This window comes from Bombus fervidus, chromosome 18, assembly GCF_041682495.2.
Source record: "Bombus fervidus isolate BK054 chromosome 18, iyBomFerv1, whole genome shotgun sequence".
NCBI classification, from domain to species: Eukaryota; Metazoa; Arthropoda; class Insecta; order Hymenoptera; family Apidae; genus Bombus; species Bombus fervidus.
The window spans coordinates 896,016-915,584 of record NC_091534.1 but is presented as its reverse complement, the minus strand read 5'-3'; the positions used below and the strand labels follow the sequence as shown (position 1 = coordinate 915,584).

The following is a 19,569-nucleotide window of genomic DNA, read 5'->3' as shown; positions in this document are numbered from 1 at the left end:
TATATTACAAATTTTATAATTTCTAAAATTATTCATCCTGAACAACAAATTTTGTTATATTTCAAATAATTTACCTAAATGTCTCATTTCTTTCAATTTTATACAATTTTTAATTTACTTTTAGATTATTGTTCGAGTAATACCTTGGTTTATAGTAACATTAGCTATCGTTTATAAGCAATACAAGTGGATTTATTATATATCCCAGACAGAGATAAATCTGGAATGTACGGTGTCTGCATCCTCCTTTCGTAAGTGAGAGGTGAAACTATTGGCATTTTGTGTTTGACATAATTCGTTGGATATTTCAAGAAATATGACGTCGTCATTCCTGGTGCACACTGATACATGTAGGTATCGGGTTTAAAGAAAGTTAAAGGATGAAAGCTACCGGTGCGATCTTTATATTGACTGCGATGAATTTGTACTCCCTGTAAGTATTGTTATTAGGTGTTTATTATTAGGTAGATATAGTAGCTACAAGCGATGCTAGACCAAGATACTTTGATTAGAAATAAATTAATGTAAACCAATAGAATATTTACTCCACGCTTGGGCATTATTCAAATACAGTCCAATAACTGTTAAGACAATAAATTATCTCATCTGGCTACATGTTATTTGAAAAATTCATACAATTAATTTATTTGATTGGACAAATGTCTTTTCTTTAGATTATTTCGTTACTTGGATTTCAAATGAAATAATTTCTCGTTTTATTTTTCGTTCGATCAGATGTTTATTCAAAGAATTTCTCAAATAGTCTCCAATTCTATCATTGCAGAATCATTAACTGCGTCAGAAATGCAGATTTTCCTATAGCGTCGTACGCTCATACAAGTTCGGAACATATACTATCGAAGAGGAGTTTGTATTCTGCTGTTGAAACATGTAGACATTATGATCGTGTTCCGTAAAATTTACAATCACTGTGAGTGTACGTTTTCGCACTGACAAGTTGTTACGCGAAAAGAAATACAGAAATTTCTCCTACATTTTATTGAGTTAAATTGTAAGAGAGTAGAATTACTGAATCACAAGCTACTTAATGCCTCCCGACTAGTTATTCCAAATTCAAAAATAGAGATCAATCGAGTGTTCTTGATCAAAGCTGCATCATAACGATCTACCATCGCTATGGCAGAGAGATAGCTCGACCCAACTGACTAACCATATTAACATTGGTAAAAAACGCAAGATAGAAGCAGAGAGTAACATAAACGCAATCATAAACGACCAAAAAGAATATTACTACTTCAAATAGATTCGCATTATTATATTCTATCGGAGACTGTATAGATGGCACTGTAACGTCAACAGGACAAGACCCGCAAAATTCTTCTTTCTTTACCAATCTTACTTGACGATGTTATCAATTGTTGTAAATAAACAGAAATATAAACTAAAAGCTAACAACAACGACGTAAGAATTTTACCGCTTAATCCCAATGTTTCTAGGAAATTAACAAAGTTAATCGAAGACCTAAAAGCAAACTGTCATACGTATCAGCTTAAGCAAGAAAGATTCCTTCCTAATCCAAATGAACCTAAATGAAATAAAACTTGAACTCCGGAAATATGGTAATGGAGTAATTAATATTAGCAACTTAGGCCACGGTACAACAAAAAATCCACTATCCTTATTTTTTATCGACTTGAAACAAAAACCTAACAATCAAGCTGTATACAGCATCAAACGATCAATGAATTCTGCAGTAAAAATTGAGCAATTCAGAAGGAAAGGCAGGTCGTTCGGTGTAAAAGATGTCAAAGATATGGGCACGCACAGAAAGATATTGCGATTATAGTTATTGCTTCGTTGAATGTGCAAACTCTCATTCTACAGCACAGTGCACGAAATCAGTAAAAGTTCCTGCAAAACGCATTCATTGCGAAAAAGAGCATCCTGCAAATTACAAGGACTGTCCACCCTACAAGGAACTGTAGAAGAATATGTTTCTTAAATCTGAAATTACACAACCAACCTAACACGTAATGTAAATCCGTCGACCTCCTATACTCAGGAACATTAAAACAAAGTAAAGGTATATGATAGCACTATACAAAATAGCACGTATAACCCAAAAACTGATAAACTATATGAAATTAGCATCACTATTAAAAATGGTCGTAGACAAGTTAAGAAGCAACGTACCAAAATGGAACTCTTACGCATAGTTCTTTGGAACGGCAACAGTCTAATTGAGTATAAAAACGAGCTGGAATTCTTCTTACATAATCAAGGAATAAAATTAATGCCGATGTCTGGAACACGTATTACCAGAAAAAAAAAAAAAACACTTGAAAATAAATGAGTATAAAATATGTCACACACAATATTCGAGTAGCAGGGATTATGCTGGCACTGCAATTATTATCAAATCCACCGTGATTCAGTATAAACTTCCATCGTATTATACAAAACGAACTATCTTCAAGCAACGAACGTGACGATAGAAGATCGCATAGCCCAATTACTGTGTCAGCAGTCTACCGCCCATCCAAGTATACTATCTCCAAAGAAGATTCCGATAATTTGTTCGTTAGCTTTGATAATAAATTCATCGTGAGAGGGGAGTTCAATGCTAAGCGTACCCAGTGGCGCAGCAGAATCATCAGAAGAGGTAAGAGTATGTTTAAAAACGTCAAATCAAATAGACTGAATTATTTCAAAACAAACGAACCAACATACTGACCAACGGATATGAATAAAGTGCCTGATCTATTAAACTATTTTATAATCAAGAACATCTACATACGAAGATATACCCAAGTCAGCTCTTCTCTCGAACTCTTTTCAGATCACTGATCTGTTGTAGCAACAATTCATTCAACGATTATCGAAGACCGACAAATTGTTCGCAATAAAGTTATAAATTGCCTTCAACCTCTCAATGTCAAATGTCTTTCAAATGTCAAAAGACATTTACGCAGCTGTGGAACGTTTAAATAACAATATAATGAATGTTTTACCGAATCAGGAGTCCGGGAGCAAACACGAGTATCCGCATTTCATAAAGAGGAAAATGTAGAAACACGTAAACTTAAAAGAATATGACAAAGCAACAAAGAGTCTAAAGTTAGCGTAGTATGAACAAAGTAACGGAAAAATTGACAAAATTTCTTCGAAACTATAAAAATTAAAACTAAAAAAAATCCCCCTCCCCCTCGCCCGCGGCAAACTCTAACTAATTACTCCGAATAGCAGCCAATCAAAAAAAAAAAAAAAAAGAACAAACTTTCTCTATCCAGTTTCATATCCTTTTCCTTTTATTCTATTTTCAAAGATTTCTTCTTTGATTTCGTGTAGACTTAGAAATACGCACACACCCTGTAGTTTCACACAAGTGCAAATGATTCTGTCTCCTTTCAGATTTTACTTCTCCCATTTTTATCTTTGTCTATTTTTAATTTCATCCTCTTTCCCTAGATCCTATTTACACTAAACAAGTTTTTCCTAAACTTAGACTTGCCGCTCCACTGGAGAATATATATCGGATTATAGCACAGTTGAGTTCATCATTGTAGATAATTTTACGTCACTATTACTAAAATTAAAAATAAATCAATATAAAGGCAATCAGTTAAAATCACTAGTAAGTAGTATTGCAAATAAACACTTTAGACTCACACAATTTCATAAGTACGTCACAAATTAAGTACTGTAATTAAAGACTGTAATAAAGAATTGCGGTAGAACTTCGTTTATACCTATATACCCTATTTATAATTCATAAGTAGTAGAGAAAACGAATTAATTCCTAGTATATGCATTTTAGTTATATGAACTGCTTATTTCCTGTCACTTTCATATAGACGTAATTTTACCGTATTTGAAATTCTTCCTCGATCGGAGAACATTAAAGAAACGATACCGATGACATTATCGATCAAGTTCTATCATCTTACTGTATTTCTCACTTTTAAATGTAACTATGATAAGATAAACAAGGAGATAAACTGATTGTGAAAAATATTATAAAGAAAATTAATAAAAAATAAAAAGAAAAAAAATAAAATGCAAATAAAGTGAAAAAAGGAAATTTAGAGTATTACTTTAAATAGGTCATCAACTTCCTTCATACGTGTATTGTCGATTGTTGAAATATCATTTGAAAGTACGGTTAACTCACGATTTATTTTGCGTCGCACTGTATCTGCGACAATATCAGGTCGTGGACTATACGGAGTCTTTTGCATTCCCCACTCGTATGGTAGCATCTACAAACAATATACACATAAATACGTATAATACTTATACCTTAAACAATATGAAACGTATAGAATATAGAATGTAGCGTTTTAACCTTTAACACTCCTTAACGCTCCGACTTTTAATTGTAAATATCGACCGCCAACTCTAACTTATTCTCATCGTACTTTGACTTGCAAGTTTTTAAGTGTCAGATTTTAAATGCTACAATAACGTGTAAATAATAATATTAAAGTCATCCAAAACAATCTTTATTCATCTCAGAAGTAATATAATTTTGATTGCAATAGTTATATTAATTATAATTGAGTAATTTGAGGAATTTTTTAAAACATTCATTGGGATGCAAACTGGGATTGCGTTCACAGGTCTCACGGTGGAAACTGTTTGTTTTTTTACCGCGTTACTTCCTTTTGGTGAACAAACAAGACGCTTTTTCTTTTTCCCTTTCGGCATTAGTAAAACATAATTGAAAGTACTGAATAGGTTCACATAAATTGTGTACCTGCGGACCAGGAGTTTCTGTACCTGCCGAAAATTCAAATTGTCGTGGAATGATATCTTCGGTAAAAATTTCCTGCCAATCAGAAGATCTTACGTTACAAATACTCTTAGTTAGATTTTCTTCCTACGGTTCTCCATCATCTGCACTTTCGTCACTCGATGAAAGTTTCCTTATCTTTCTTCTTCTTTCAGGTGCAAGAATATTACTATCACTGCTGTCACTATAAATGCTTTCAAAGTCAACAGTTACATCATTATAGATGCGAAAATCAAAATTGTCATCGTCACTATCTATATTTTCCTCACAAAGATAATTCATTTTTCTTCTCGACATAATTAAAATAGATGGGTTTAAAATGAAACAGGTTCAGATCTGACTGCCTTTACCGATCGCTTGTAACTGACTGAGGAGTATTATTTTCTATTTGTAAACAATTACCGATAACGATCCAAAAATACATTTGGAGTAGAACGCCGCATATCGGTGGTGTTTGAGAGGCACATTTGGAGTAAAACGCCTCAACATCGGTGGTGCTTGAGAGAGAGACACAGTCTTGGAGCGTTAAGTGTTAATAACACGAATGAGAGGAATTTGCTATATCAACATAGAATAATTTCTTTCGTTGTTATATTTCCAAACGAGGGAAAGGAAGCAAAGCTTAAAATATTCTACTCTTGAAAATACAATTCTTTATTGCAATTATTACATACCACTTTTAAGTGTTTCTCTTTCTCAACATAATAAATCACCGTTCATATCGCACATAATCACGTTATAATAAACATTCGTTAAACTAATAAAACGGTAACAGACAATTAGACATTTAGAAATGACATTCAGGTATCATCCCGCAGAGATTAATAAGTCAGAGGTGCAAAATAGCGCTCGTTTCGTGCGCTTTAACTAAAAAGGTTGGAAACAAGCTTACCGAGAATTTCGATAACGTTTCGTTTCTGTAATTCTGGAAATAACCAATGCTTCCACCTTCGTATAAGGAAAGACTCAACTTTGTCGGAGGATAAGCACCCATAAAAGCAGGCATTAGCGAAGGTGGGTAAAACATGGCCTGAGTTTCCGACATTTTCTTGTTACTCACCACCGCCCCGAATTGTTTATCGTTTGCCGTAATTGAAGGAAAATTTTACATTTTATACCTTAATATAATTATTGAAAAGGTTATCAGTCTGGTTATGTTTATCATGAACAAATGAACGAACATGTCCAGATTTTTGTATAATCAAGTAAGTAAGCATGTATTAAGGAAATGAAAAATAATCAAAAGATATTTAACTAGACCTTTTATTTTACATAATTAAAATAGATTTAAATAAACGAGACATCTTTTGCTTGCTATCAAATCTAACGTAAGTTCAAGTGTTATTTTATAATATTATTTTGATTCCATAAATAAGGAATCTGAAGTTGTTACAACTACATAAATATTCGTACCCTATATTCAATTACGAAACTTACTGTATTTTCATATAATATAGTTATATCTGATAGATAGAAGGAAATGTAATTGGATTTTTTCATGTTTATGTAAATTAAATATACTTTTCTTATTGCGAACGTATGACACTTTTATCTAAGTTTCTATAATTCATGTAATTATAAGATATAACTTTCTTCGTTAATTATTTTCTTAAATATTTCACTTAGATTTGGAGAAAGATTTCAAGTTCAATATAAATCTATGGATCGAATAGAAAAATTCATTATAAATGTACTTTGTTGTTTTATCTGCTGTTAATATATGCAGAAGAATTAAGCTAGATTAAACTAGATCGGTATTGTACTTATCGCAATCAGTCCTGACGAATTTTTGCAGTTATTAGGTACAATAAAAGCTCTATAATAATTATTTGGTTTTTAATGCGAAACCTAACCAGGAAGATAAGCAGTTAGTAACACAGTACGAACAATTATCAACTCATATCATTTGAAATCCTTTATTGGATTAATTCGATGACATTCTTAAAGATATCACTGCCATGTCACGTGATGCGGTGATTCCGGCCAGAATGTGTTCCGTTTTATCTCATGTCAGTAATGTCGGAGTATGACGCAAGATGTTTTTCTCTATTTTTTATGTTGTCGGATGTGATAATTCACTATAATAGTTTAACGGTAAAAATATAATGGCAGAAATTCCGTCTCTCCTAGTCACTTACCTCTGTTTACCTTAACTGACTCTTCTCGCGAAATAGAGTATAGCGTTTGTTTATAACTTTCCCTGTAAAACTTTTATAAACCACATTTCACACAAACACAAATTACGTATAATATAAATATATTCAGAAATAAACGAAAATATTAAATCTAATATAATTTTACCCCGAACTGAAGCTATAATTGTAGAAAACAGATTCACAAAATTTTGAAATCAAACCACGGATAATCGTTACTAATAATTGTTACTGAGAACTTCTGATCGTATCAAGATTTGTAAGATAGTAATAAATTAATGAAATTTAATTATTATATAATACTGTTTTGTGTACTCATCACCTGCAGTATTGCTGATTTACAATCTACTGATATTTGGAGATATTGAAATCGTTGCGTTTTCAAATTTGATTATATTTTTAATGTGGACGTAATTGCAACATATCGCGAACTTCATAATACATAACATACTTAGTCTATAAATAATACACATTCATTTAATACTAACTTGTTCTCGGTATCTGATAGATTGCCATAAATACCTGTCATAATCAATTATACTCATTGATAAGAATAAGATTGATACACTGTAGCCATAGTGTCACGTTCCTGGCAACGTTCTCAGACTTTTTAATTATACAACCTGTTTTTAAAAAATTAGGATGCTTTCAAAATGCCACATTTTTATTGCAGTTATTAAAAATAGACAATATTTACATTTTACCGTAGAAGCTGCCTGTCATATTTGTCGTCTCATAATCTGTTTAGATTTTTCAAAACGATGCTTCTTAGTTAAAAAAAGATTGACCTATCTATTTTTGTATAATTGTTATAATGGGCATATCATATGAGAGTATTACGTGCAACTGTAAATAGTTTTATCCGCATCAAATGGTGAATTTTTAAATACCTTAACTAATCTTTATCTTTCTGGCTCCTATTAATCTTTACAGCTGGCAGCGTAGAATTTACTCGCTGAACACCGAAGATTTTGTTGAGTACTTTAGTAGGTGATATATCAAGCACGTGATAAAGAATAAATTGTATCAGCGGCATAACGCCATGGTTATACTATCTCAGATTTTTCACTTGTTATAAGATATGACAAAAGACATCAAGCAGTAAAGCTGTAAACTATGTTTAAGTCAATAACTACTTAAATAATATGGATAAGCGGCTAAAACTTTGCCGAAATGCTTTTCCTAGGAAGCTCTTTCGATTCATGTATTACAAGTTAAATTTGGTATAGCAGCACTTTTATTATGCTTATTCAGCTGAGCCCTTTGCATGATTCGCATTTTTACGCAGGGTATTCCAGTATTGGCGGTACAAATAAGGTAAACGCTTCTACGTGAAACAATAAGTCGAAAATGCGGAATAAATCTTTTTCGTTTCAAGTTTCGTTTCCGAGGCCATCGAGTTTGAAGATTTTTCAAGTATGCTTAAACTACTTAACTGATTCCAGACTGGATAAGAGCGAATAATCGACAAGAGATTATTCCGCGTGTAACAATAAGTCGAAATTGTCTCTGAAGAGATGTGAAATTCGAAAATTGATAATAAATAAATTGATATATTTTTCACTTATATTCTTTATCTTTCAACCTTCTGTTGGTTGTATATTCGTACCCAATCAGTAATTAGATTTTCTCGAAAACGGAGCCTCAAGCAAAATTAATTTATTTTATGTTTGAAACTTGTTTCTCTCATGTAAAATCACCTCCACATCATTTGCACCATTAGTACGGTGATTTCCTATTATCCATAACATTTTTATTCGGTATAAACTATTTTGCTACGTGATGCTTCTTTTATTTTTTAAATTATTTTTCTACGTGGAGTTCACTCGTATTTTCTTTCATTTGTATGCACCTAATGTATGTACCGAATGTCTTTCTCTGTTTGTATTATGTCCGTTACTACGAAGAAATTTTCTATTACTATACATATTATTATATTACTATACATAAACATTTCTTCATTATTATCTTCTTTTTATAATACGTACGTTGCTAATTTCGTATCGATATCGATATCTTTATTGTGCAAGTAGCATCCGTACGGACCGTTATTAATCTACTGTATTGTTAAATGAACGACAGTTTTAATTCTTTCGAGATGAATATTTCTTTTAACAATGAAAATTATAATATGATTGTATGGATTATAGTACATTCAAATTTGGAAAAATAAAAATCAAACAGAATTTTTAAAATGGGATGTGTATAGTTCTACTTATAACGAGATTCTATATTCTACTGATTCTCAGTGATGTTAAGAAAATTCTAACAATTTAACAGGCTCCTGAAAGTTATGCGCGCATGTGAACAATTACTATTATTTCATGTACATTTACCTCTGCAACTATCCAATTTTTCCCTCGAAGTGTAATCATACGTTACTTCACTTGAGATACGGAAGCATTTTTAATCTCCAGATCGTTAAGCATGTAGATATTAAGTTGTCAGATTGCGATGACTTATCCCTCCTCTTATATTTATTTGGACCGTCGATTGTCTACAGTTATAAGTTATAAATTTTATTGCCTCTGTGATAAGTTACTAGTGTCTTTCGCTCGAGCGAGTCTATCACTGCACTTCAACTGTTATATAAAAACGGACTAATAATTTTCCTTACAAATCATTTTAAGAATTGGTTTTACATCATATAAAAAATGATTCGTATAAAAGTATACATAGGAATATTTTTGTTCCTAACTCCGATCGTGCAGTCAACAAGAACAAATTATGAGTTGGAGTCACTTCAAATTGTGAGTATTTAAATACATTTTTTGGATAAGATTGAATTGTAAAATAAGTTTAACATAATAATATCTAATCACGGAAATTGCGTATGTATTTGTTTTAACACTGTCAAATTTTACTTAGAAATTTTTCTAAGAATTCCAATTTCAATGTAACTTATCAACCATGTATTTACATTATACATGTAGTGTATCTGTTCTAAATATCTACACATGCTTATTTTTGTAAGTATAAAAAATGCGAAAAAATATTTCGGACGAATGTTATTTTATTTCGTGCGGGAAGCTTAATAATTTTTTCAAGTGGAGCTATACATTTTTTATACTCCATTCGATGAATTTTTAACTCTCTACAAAAATGTATTTAGGTACTTAAAGTCGAAAAATGATTGGTTGAAAACATCTAAACGTTTTTAAGATAGAAGCAACTGCGTTGTCCTTCCTTGTTTTTTATACAACAAGTTTTATAAGCTCAAAGTTAAAATAAAATAGCTCTCAAACTACCCATTTCTTTGCCCGACAACCTTAATAGTTTTTTTGTAGAGAATTAAAAAAAAGTGCATCGAATGGTGTATACAAAAATACGTAGTTTCATCTTAAAAAGTTACTTTGGAAATAAGAATACAAAAAAGCTCAAAATATTCTATTACGTTTTCCCTATGAAGTGAAACAACTTTTGTCTTTCAACTTTTATCTGAAACATTTTTTAATTTTTTCGCATTTCTGATACTTATAAAAAGTACACATTTAAAACGGACATATTGTACATATACGCGATTTACATAGTAATGTAAGGAAATCTTGAACTGTTTGATATACTTTTTGATGAGCTTTCAAAGAAACTCGTTTGCATTTATCGCGCTCATGTTTCCATTGAAACACCTACATTATGTTAATCTTAAATTGTTTAAATGATTGCGCTATACGATATAATATAAGTGTAAATGTATTTTTTATATCGACTTCGGGAAAGTAGGAAGGTATCTCGATTCGATGGATATACCTTTTGTAGCTCTTTTTATGCATGTTTGCCGATTTTTCCGAAACAAATTAACGAATCGAGATGATTCCTCTTGCACCTTGTACAATTATCAATTAATATTGTGAATCAACATTTGCTATGTCGGATGAAATATGCTTGATACGTATAAACAAGGATTATCTTTAGGAAATATAAATGTTTTAATTCATACAGTTCAAACCTTTCACTTACATCCAATGAGTTTCCGTGTCCTCTCCCCCCTCTCTCTTTGTTATCAGACATAATACAGCAAACAGTTACATGTTTTTGATAAAAGTGAAAATTAATATATAAAAATACTTCGTGCTAATACATTTAGTGCTCAATAATCCTTTTTGACAATCTTTAGGTATTTAGACATGGCGATCGAACACCAAATAAAGAAGAATTATATCCTACATTAGCCTATGATCCTATTTACGAAACACTTGGTTACGGTCAATTAACTGAGGTAAGTACATGTTATGTCTTAATGATATATAAAATGACTTTAAAATAAAAGTATAGTAATGGATTTTTCACGTACAATCCTGCCGAACAATTCTTTCTCCTGCACATTTTTATCTTGTTATCGAAATAAACATAAATACTTTGAAGAAAACGCAAAATTAATATTCCACTGTATTACTTTATTGTCTTGCATATCTAATCTAAAGCAAAGTTTAGATATCGAAGAGATTTCTGATAAGATTCAAAAGATTACCAAATATTATTAAACGTAATGAAAACAGACGGTATTTTTATTGATCGTACTTCTCATAACTAGATTGGTAGTAATTTACTACTTGGAAATATTTATACAACTTAGAGTCACCGTTCAAGAATAGAAAGTCCTTTAATCGTTATATTTTTTATTAACTCACATTACTTCGCATTTCTTTAAATAAATTGCAAGGATTAGAAGTATATAATATATTTTCATTCTGTTTGTTTTCATCTAGGTTGGGAAAATGAGAGAATTTCGTCTTGGCACAATGTTGAGAAGACGGTATAGTACATTTCTGGGTGGTCATCATAAATATGGTAGCGTTTACGCCTACAGTTCGGACGTTGAGCGAACAAAAATGTCTCTGCAATTAGTTTTGGCCGGTCTGTATCCTCCTACACTGAGCGAGGAAGGCCGAATACTGTTATCTCCAATAGCAGCGAATTACTTGCCGATGATTATAGACAATCTACTGTTCCCGATAAGTTGTCCAGCGTAAGTACATAAATCGATTTAAACACATGGTTATTCTTGTTCTTGTGCCTATCACAATATAGGATTATACATTGATTTATTATAATACCTATGGAGAAATAATATTACAACGAACAGAAAAACAATATGACAAAATGTTATACATATAACTGACATAAAGGGATGCATATTATGACTCTTTGGTTGGTGAAGGGATGGAGGAAATTGCAAGGTCATTTCTATCTTTCTAAATAGAGTGCGGTGTTTTTTTATCTTGGCGTGACAGCAGGTGTTGAGACGATGTTACATTCAGCAATGTGGCAGATGTGTGTTTTACTAAAATTTAAGTCTCATGTATAATTACATCCTTGCTGTATATCAAATCTTTGTCTACAATAGCCATAAAGAAATTTTGTTAGCAGGGGATAGATTTCATGTATGATTTTCTTTCTAAAATTATCATTATTAACGTTATATTATATTCTTTAAAATGTAAGTACTATGAAAGAAATCGTTTTCCATAAAAACGATAATAGAAATGCCAGTAACCAATTGGTTTTATTTATAATACTTTCTTTTATTGCCCAAAACTGGCACTTAATTTTGATTTTATAAAACTAGGTAATTATAAAATACTTGAAGTTATTCGAAAAGTTGTAGAATTTATATCTAATGTTATTAAACAAACGATAGAAATTAAATACTGAATAAATGGACAGTATGTATTTACTTGTTATTTAATTTCTTAATGACTAAGTTCCCTTCTTATATATCCATACGTAATCTATGTCTTATATACCAACTCTTAAATATTTTAGACATCTTGTTTCAGTCTTAGAATGAATATCATATGAATATATATATATATTTTGTTTTATTTAGATATTTTGTATGGGGGACAAATGACAAATTGTAATGTGGCTTTCAGATTTCAGATGCAGCTATTATTATGTATTCAAGATGTTTTCTTGAATTTTTCATTTGATTATAATTATAGTATAAAAAATATTTGTTTCAGGTTCCGCGATGAATATCGTAAAACGAAAAATTCACCTCCGATTCGGGCGAAAATATCGCAGAACAAAGAACTTTTTAAGTATATTGGAATGCACACTGGTTTAAACATGACATCAGATCCGATTTACTCACTTTACTTACTACACATCCTCTTCACGACACAGGTATGCCTTAACTTCGGTTTAAAATTTTGATTTATTAGTTTATTTTATTTTCAGTTTCACAATTTTGCAATTATATATTGGTCACATAAATGTTTATATGAGCATTTTTCCTAATTATTTTATCGCTTGAAAAGTACGATCACAATATTTTTATACCATGACGCAAAAATTATACGCGTTCATAATTTCATCGATACGAAAATACACATAAAAAGCATAAATAAAATAGGCAACTAAAACCGTGTAATGTTCATTCTACAGGTTATGTTTTTATATATGAACTATAAAATTATTATAGTATATTAATACATTAGCAATAATATATTAATCATACATTAATATTAATCGTAATAAATTATAATATCTGGAAATTCGAAGGTTCCATTTTCTAATTATAAATACTATTTTTTCCTTTATAATGGAAAACTACAGCAATGCATAATTCTCACATAAAAAAGTTTTTCCACAGTAATTTTTATTCTGCAGTAATATTGGTGTTATCTTGATGATCTGGTGAATTTTAGATGTTGTTACAGAATACAATTTAATTTCCTAGTATTTCCACGTTAATAATAAATCAACGGTTTTGATTAGTTCGATAAATAAAAGTTCAATAAATTTATATTTCCACATATATATAGTGGGGAATTAATTTACCATATCTTCTATCCTAAACAAAATACGGATATTTTTAGAACAAAAGCTTTGATAGTTCACAAAACACTTTGATTCTGAAGTAAATCGGAATGTAACGATGTCATTCGGCATGTTAATTTTAGCTTATTAATAATTAGATAATATGAAAAACATTAGAAAATTGAGTACGTTACGAATAGAAAGTTTGAATACTTTTAAAGCAAATTTTGAAGTACCCCGATTACTCAATTTGGAGTGAAAAATACAGACGTCCGGCAACAGATGGTAGAAGTTTTAAGAGCTGCTTCTACGAATCAAAATATGACAAAACTGAAGGGAAAAAAGAATTGCGTTTCAGTCTTTCTTTGTCTGTAATGTTCGACGAACTTTTTTAGAGGCAGAAATGCAAAAGTTCGAGGGAGGATTCGCGCAGTGATTCCGTAATCCAGTAAGAAAAGAAAACTATAATATTCGATATCGTAAATGATCCTACATATTGTAACAAAACTCGCAGATTAAGTATTGAACTTAGCTATTCGCAGAAAAGAATCTGAAAAATTTATTTTGTTCTAGTAGAAAATTACATTTTACCCTAACAACACATACAATTTTACTGCATAATATATTTTACGATTTTACAATCTGTTAATTATCTTCGTATAGCACATTTCATTCAATTTTGTATAAAATAATTATCACGCAGTATAAATATACAATAGAATTCATTGCATTTTTATAATTATAATTTTATTGTCGTATGAATGATAACAAACAGGTTCCAGTTACTGAAAATTTTTGAATTACAGAGAAGTATGAACATTACCCTCCCCAAATGGGCAACCGAAGATATACAAAAGAAAATAGTGCCATTCGTAAAATTGGAGTATGATATCCAATCTTATAATACGTTACTGAAGCGACTAAATGGAGGTTTTCTTATAAAGGAATTCATTAAAAACATGGATACGAAGAAAGATGCAAGGTCTCCGAAGATTTATGTATACAGTGGGCATGAAATAAACATTGCATCTTTTGCCAGAGCACACGATTTGACTAAACCTGAAATCCCCAGTTTTGGATCTGCAATTATCGTTGAAACACTACGAGACAGCATTGGTAAAAAATTTGTTAAGGTACGTTTTGTTAAACTATATAAAATAAAAGTTTGCTTGAAATGTGTTCAAATTAACTGTACATGGTGACAAAGAAATAGATGGTCAAACTCTGGTACCGTATCCTACTGTTCCTAAGGATAAGAGAATATCACGTAAATATAACTCTGAAAACTCTTCTTTTCCGGGCTATAAACACTTTTGATAATGACGTGTGGATTTGCATTCATCCATATATAGATCCATATATTGGTTATGAAAATTGACAGTAGCGTCTTCATCGTGTCTGCGAAGAGTGTCTTCAAAACACGGGGTACAATAATATAATATATTGTAGTATATATATGTAATATCGTTAATCTTGGGATAATTCAGGGATCGATTCTGAAGTCTGAAAATCGAGTTTTTTTTATTATGAACGTAATTAGATAAAATACAAAGATAAACAACAATTGATATCCGTCTATAACAATAAATAATAATAAATTACACGAGAAATAACAAGTTTTGTACAATGTTTACCTAAAAATCGAGAATCGATTTTCAACGTCCTGAGCTACCGATCTTTCTCCGTCAATCTTCAAAATTTTAAATAACTATTCTGTAATCTTGTCTGCCTCTAATGTTACTCTCTGTCCGTTCGTTTGGGAAAATGCGTGCTTCTCAAAAATTGTTGTCCGAAAAACATAAGAGGGTCGCTCTGTCCGTGAAACAAAGAACGTCGTGCTACCCGTAAAACAAAAAGAGTCCCTATCCCACGTGAACTCTAGGGAGTTTACATATATATAATCCGGTGGCAAAAGTTCTTGTCCTCGCATGTATAGGTAAGTATTTACAAAGTGAATGACTTTACCGACCTCAGTGACCTTAAAATATTTTGTCAAGCTCAACATACTGAACAGTTTCTCTCTATACGTCTTACAGTCGTTCGGTTTCAGTTCCCAAGATATTCGCAAAAAGCTTTAGTTCAATTTATGTTACGGTTACAGCTTATTCTGTCATAGACAGACGCTTCAGGGCCTCCTCATGTTTATATAAACGAACTCGTCCCATTTTCAATAATTCTTTTCAACTCACGCAAGAGAGAAGAATCAATGGGTTAGATAATTGAATAATTATCGGTAAAATAGCCGTCGCGCTGTGAAGCTACTGTGAAATAAGTTACGGTATTAAACAATAAGACAGATACAATTCATATTAAGCTTTATATTACATTACCGTTATTCGAAATTGGAAATACCTCAATTATGATATTGTAAACAGAGACTATTCGATTATGAAAATCATACCAAGCCAAGCGAATGTAACATGTATAAGGAAAGAATTTTCAGAATGTTCACCTTAACAACATATTTAAAGACCGTTCACATTGTAATTATTGCTAAATCTGATAAGGATATGCGATATTCTCTCACAAAATTTGCCATATTGTGTCACGAAAAACACTTTGCATGAAAACTAATGCTATCTGTTTTCTACCGAGTTTTGGATTCTCTTCGACGCGTTTAAGTATCTGATCTTCAACTTTAGTTGTTCGAACATGCCTTCGGTTAATTGTAGCAGGCGAAAAAGATGCAGTTTCCCTAAGCCTACGATACACTAAAGCAAAAGTATTCGGTTACAAAACCGAACATCGTCTCTAAGAGAAAATCTGCTGATGGAGATGCTGAAATTCTCTGGCGTTTCCGTTAGCTCGTCCATATGCAAACTGAATATTTGCCCACTCAATAGCAGGATAAATCATTCTGATAGTACTTGTCTCTTCACTATGTCACGCTTAGATACCCACTGATTTACCATGAAACACGCTGCCTTCAATATCAACGTAAAAAAGCTTGCCCTAACACATTTACTTCTAGCGAAAGAAATGATGACAATATTTGAAATTCTACCTCTGACAATCACTCTAGTGTGTATATCTCGGAAAGGAAGAGTTTTTGAACTATTGTTTATACAACCTTTTCTTATCCTTAGAAACAGTGGAATACCGTACCAAAATTTGGCCACCTACTTCCTTGTCACCCTCTATACAACGTCGCCGCTCTGTTCGAGTTCCAGTGCTTGTTCTTAAATAAAGTTTGTCGTGTACGGTTCATGTATAATCTAATCTTATAAATTTTGTTGACAGATATTACACTGGAGTGGCGTTACGGAAGAATTGATCACTTATATGATTCCTAACTGTGGTGAAATATGTCCATATGAACAGTACGTAAAACTTATGCAACATGTTATCCCTTCAAAGGAAGAATCAGATTGCTTATGGAATAAGATATCAAAGGAAACGTTACGTCTGTATTACGCAGGACAATTAAATCTACCTAACATATAAAAATATGTTTTGAATTTCGAAATTCCAATTTGAAAAGACATTTATGAAAGCCAAATAAGCGCTTATTCTACACCTGCTACTTGGAACCAAATTACTTTGTTACAAGTCAATATCTAATACAATATCTTCGTAAGTGTAACGGAACCCATCAGGCTGTTTTAACGTAAATGTTTGAGGGCTTGCCCGGATATATATCGTGTGACATCTTTTACTACTTACCGTTTACTATTTACAATCTACATTGATTCAATAAGTTTGATTCAAGATAAAGATAATTTACCAATTATTTATCACGTATTTAGAAAATCCTATGGTAAAGAAATTACTTATAGTAAAAATAATTATTGGTCTAATCTCCGTTCTGCACAAATATTGGTGGCTGGGTAATCCTGGCTAGCCGAAGCGTTGACAAAGAAAAAAGGAGGAAAGAAGTTGATACTCATGTATATTTTTGTTATCTTATTACTGTTATTAAAAGCAATTGATTTACTACGTTTTACATATATATATAAAATCCAGTTAGTTTACAAGTAATTATATTTATAATTTATTTATTTATATCCTCTCTCTTTCCCCCTCTCCTCTTTCTAATTATTTTATATTTATTTATTTAGCAATAATAAGTAATTAAATTTCTTTCAATGATATTGTGCGGAAAGTTATATCGTATTGCGTCACACAAGTACAGTTGATACTTTATTGTGTGTGCCATATAACAAAATGTTCTGTTAATATAAACTATTTATTTTCATCTATAATTTTATGAGCTTTTATGAGCTTTATCGTACTAGATTAAACCATATCGTGAAACGAGGTACACAAGACGCCGCACGTGGTCGACGTGCAAATTGTTTCCGATCTATTAATAAATGTTGCTATCTTAGCAGATGTCTTTGCTCCTGTCACGTCGGAGACACAAAAGATCGCGAAATTAACAAATCGCCGGTGATGTCCTCGCGTCGCGGCACGAACGAACGATTCTTTCACGAATAGGGTGAAGGAAATAAAACTTGATACGCAAAGATTAAATTTATTGGAGGAATCCAACAGAGTGACGGTTACAACAGATAGGTTCGAAATACTACTACAGACTGTCTTTTCGTTGGTTTGGGAAGGTCCCTCCACCGAGGACTTAGTCCCTTTGGAGGGGGTCTCGTTAGTCTATTGTTTCAACAGATGCGGCATGCAGGGTGTTCGGTCTATCTGGTTACTAAGCGGATGGTTTTCTTGAGTGTGTGACACTCCCGCAGTATTACAACTTGTCCCCTTCCACTAGATAACACTGAACATTTAAATGAATTTAAGATAACGAAAGACACACTATATACTGATTTTGATATTTTTGCACCATAGTGTAATTTGTTTATTTGTTAGACCGATCGTCAAACTTTTTTTTTTTCACGTGGAGAAATCCTCATGAACACTCCGCCGCTGCGGATAGCAGCAAAGCAGTATCCGGATTCTTACCGACTAAAACTCCACGATGGCTTGCCAGCGCGTATGATAGGAATGCTCCGTGGTCTCATTCTTTGCGAATTGCTATCGGTGCATTCCCCGCGACCCCTTAATCGAACAGATCCTAATGTATTGGCACCAGTGGGGGCCATAGCCCCTGGCGCCATCTCCCTGCTGGTCGCGTCTCGTTGAGGATGGTGGTGGAGCGGCCCTGGGTCGTCTGACCGCAATCCCACTCCATCGCGTTATCCTACAAGCGTGAGAGTTTTTCTTTCTTTCCCTTTCTTCGCCCGTTCCTTTGCGAGCACGACTCGCTCGCAGAAGAAGCGGACAGCCTCGTATTTCTGCGGTTCGCTCAGGATCGCTTCTATGATCGCCGATGGGGTCAACCTCTTGCCAATGATGAAACGCAAGGTGTAGCGGGACTGCTCCCACACCGGGCAAAACTCCAGCGTGTGCTGCGCTGTGTCCCCGCTCTCCCCGCATTGGTGACAGATGTCCGTCGTCTCGCGCCCGATTTTCCTCAGGAACTCGCCAAACACGCCGTAGTCCCGTAAGTACCTGGGTCATCCTGAAAGACAACTAGTGCGTCATTTGATAACGGGTTCATTCCTCGGAACCCAAGTCCCCTAGGACCATACGGGTTGGGGTTACGCCCAACCAGCGCGCAAGGTACCCAGTACCTTGCTACCTGTATTAGTTAGGCCTGCAGGGGCTGTCACTCGTCTCAGTTTGAACGGGGCGCTTTCTAAGGACGATTCCGGAGCAGTTGGTACGCTGCTTACTCGCCAACGAATCATTCAGGGACGTCAACATCCCTTAATCGGCAGTCTTACCAGGATCTTGGCATCAACCACTGCCATGTCACGGATCGAGTTCTGGTTGCCACGTGTTACGCCAAATGCGATGTTCCTTGCGAGGTTCCTCACGGTTTGGCCGCCAGGACCTGCACATTGTTACACTGACCCGCAACAAACCTAAGGAAATACCATAAGCCGAAT

The 19,569-nt window shown here is 33.0% G+C and overlaps 1 protein-coding gene and 2 long non-coding RNA genes across 4 annotated transcripts in view; 1 reads left to right on the top strand and 2 right to left on the bottom strand.

Annotated features, from left to right (window-relative positions):
• Positions 1 to 293: 293 nt before the first annotated feature.
• The window catches only part of LOC139996508 (uncharacterized), a 289,415-nt gene continuing 270,139 nt past the window's right edge, over positions 294 to 19,569 (bottom strand). Inside the window, exons 2-4 of one of the 2 annotated variants that reach the window (XR_011802264.1) lie at positions 4,706 to 4,887; positions 4,134 to 4,221; positions 294 to 431 (exon numbers count right to left, since the gene is read on the bottom strand). This is a non-coding gene — a long non-coding RNA (uncharacterized lncRNA). Of the gene's footprint in view, positions 432 to 4,133; positions 4,222 to 4,705; positions 5,170 to 19,569 lie in introns of those variants that run through there. The other variant, XR_011802263.1, reaches the window with a different exon arrangement.
• LOC139996507 (uncharacterized) lies at positions 1,804 to 3,769 on the bottom strand. The gene is made up of 3 exons (XR_011802262.1): positions 3,544 to 3,769; positions 2,156 to 3,475; positions 1,804 to 1,873 (listed from the first exon to the last, which is right to left on the bottom strand). It is a non-coding gene; the product is annotated as an uncharacterized lncRNA (long non-coding RNA).
• On the top strand, positions 8,886 to 17,996 carry LOC139996501 (venom acid phosphatase Acph-1-like). Its single transcript, XM_072020872.1, has 6 exons — positions 8,886 to 9,657; positions 11,022 to 11,123; positions 11,614 to 11,873; positions 12,871 to 13,033; positions 14,476 to 14,802; positions 16,910 to 17,996. Exons 1-6 carry the CDS (start codon positions 9,562 to 9,564, stop codon positions 17,111 to 17,113), a joined length of 1,152 nt encoding a protein of 383 aa, XP_071876973.1. The 5' UTR covers positions 8,886 to 9,561; the 3' UTR covers positions 17,114 to 17,996.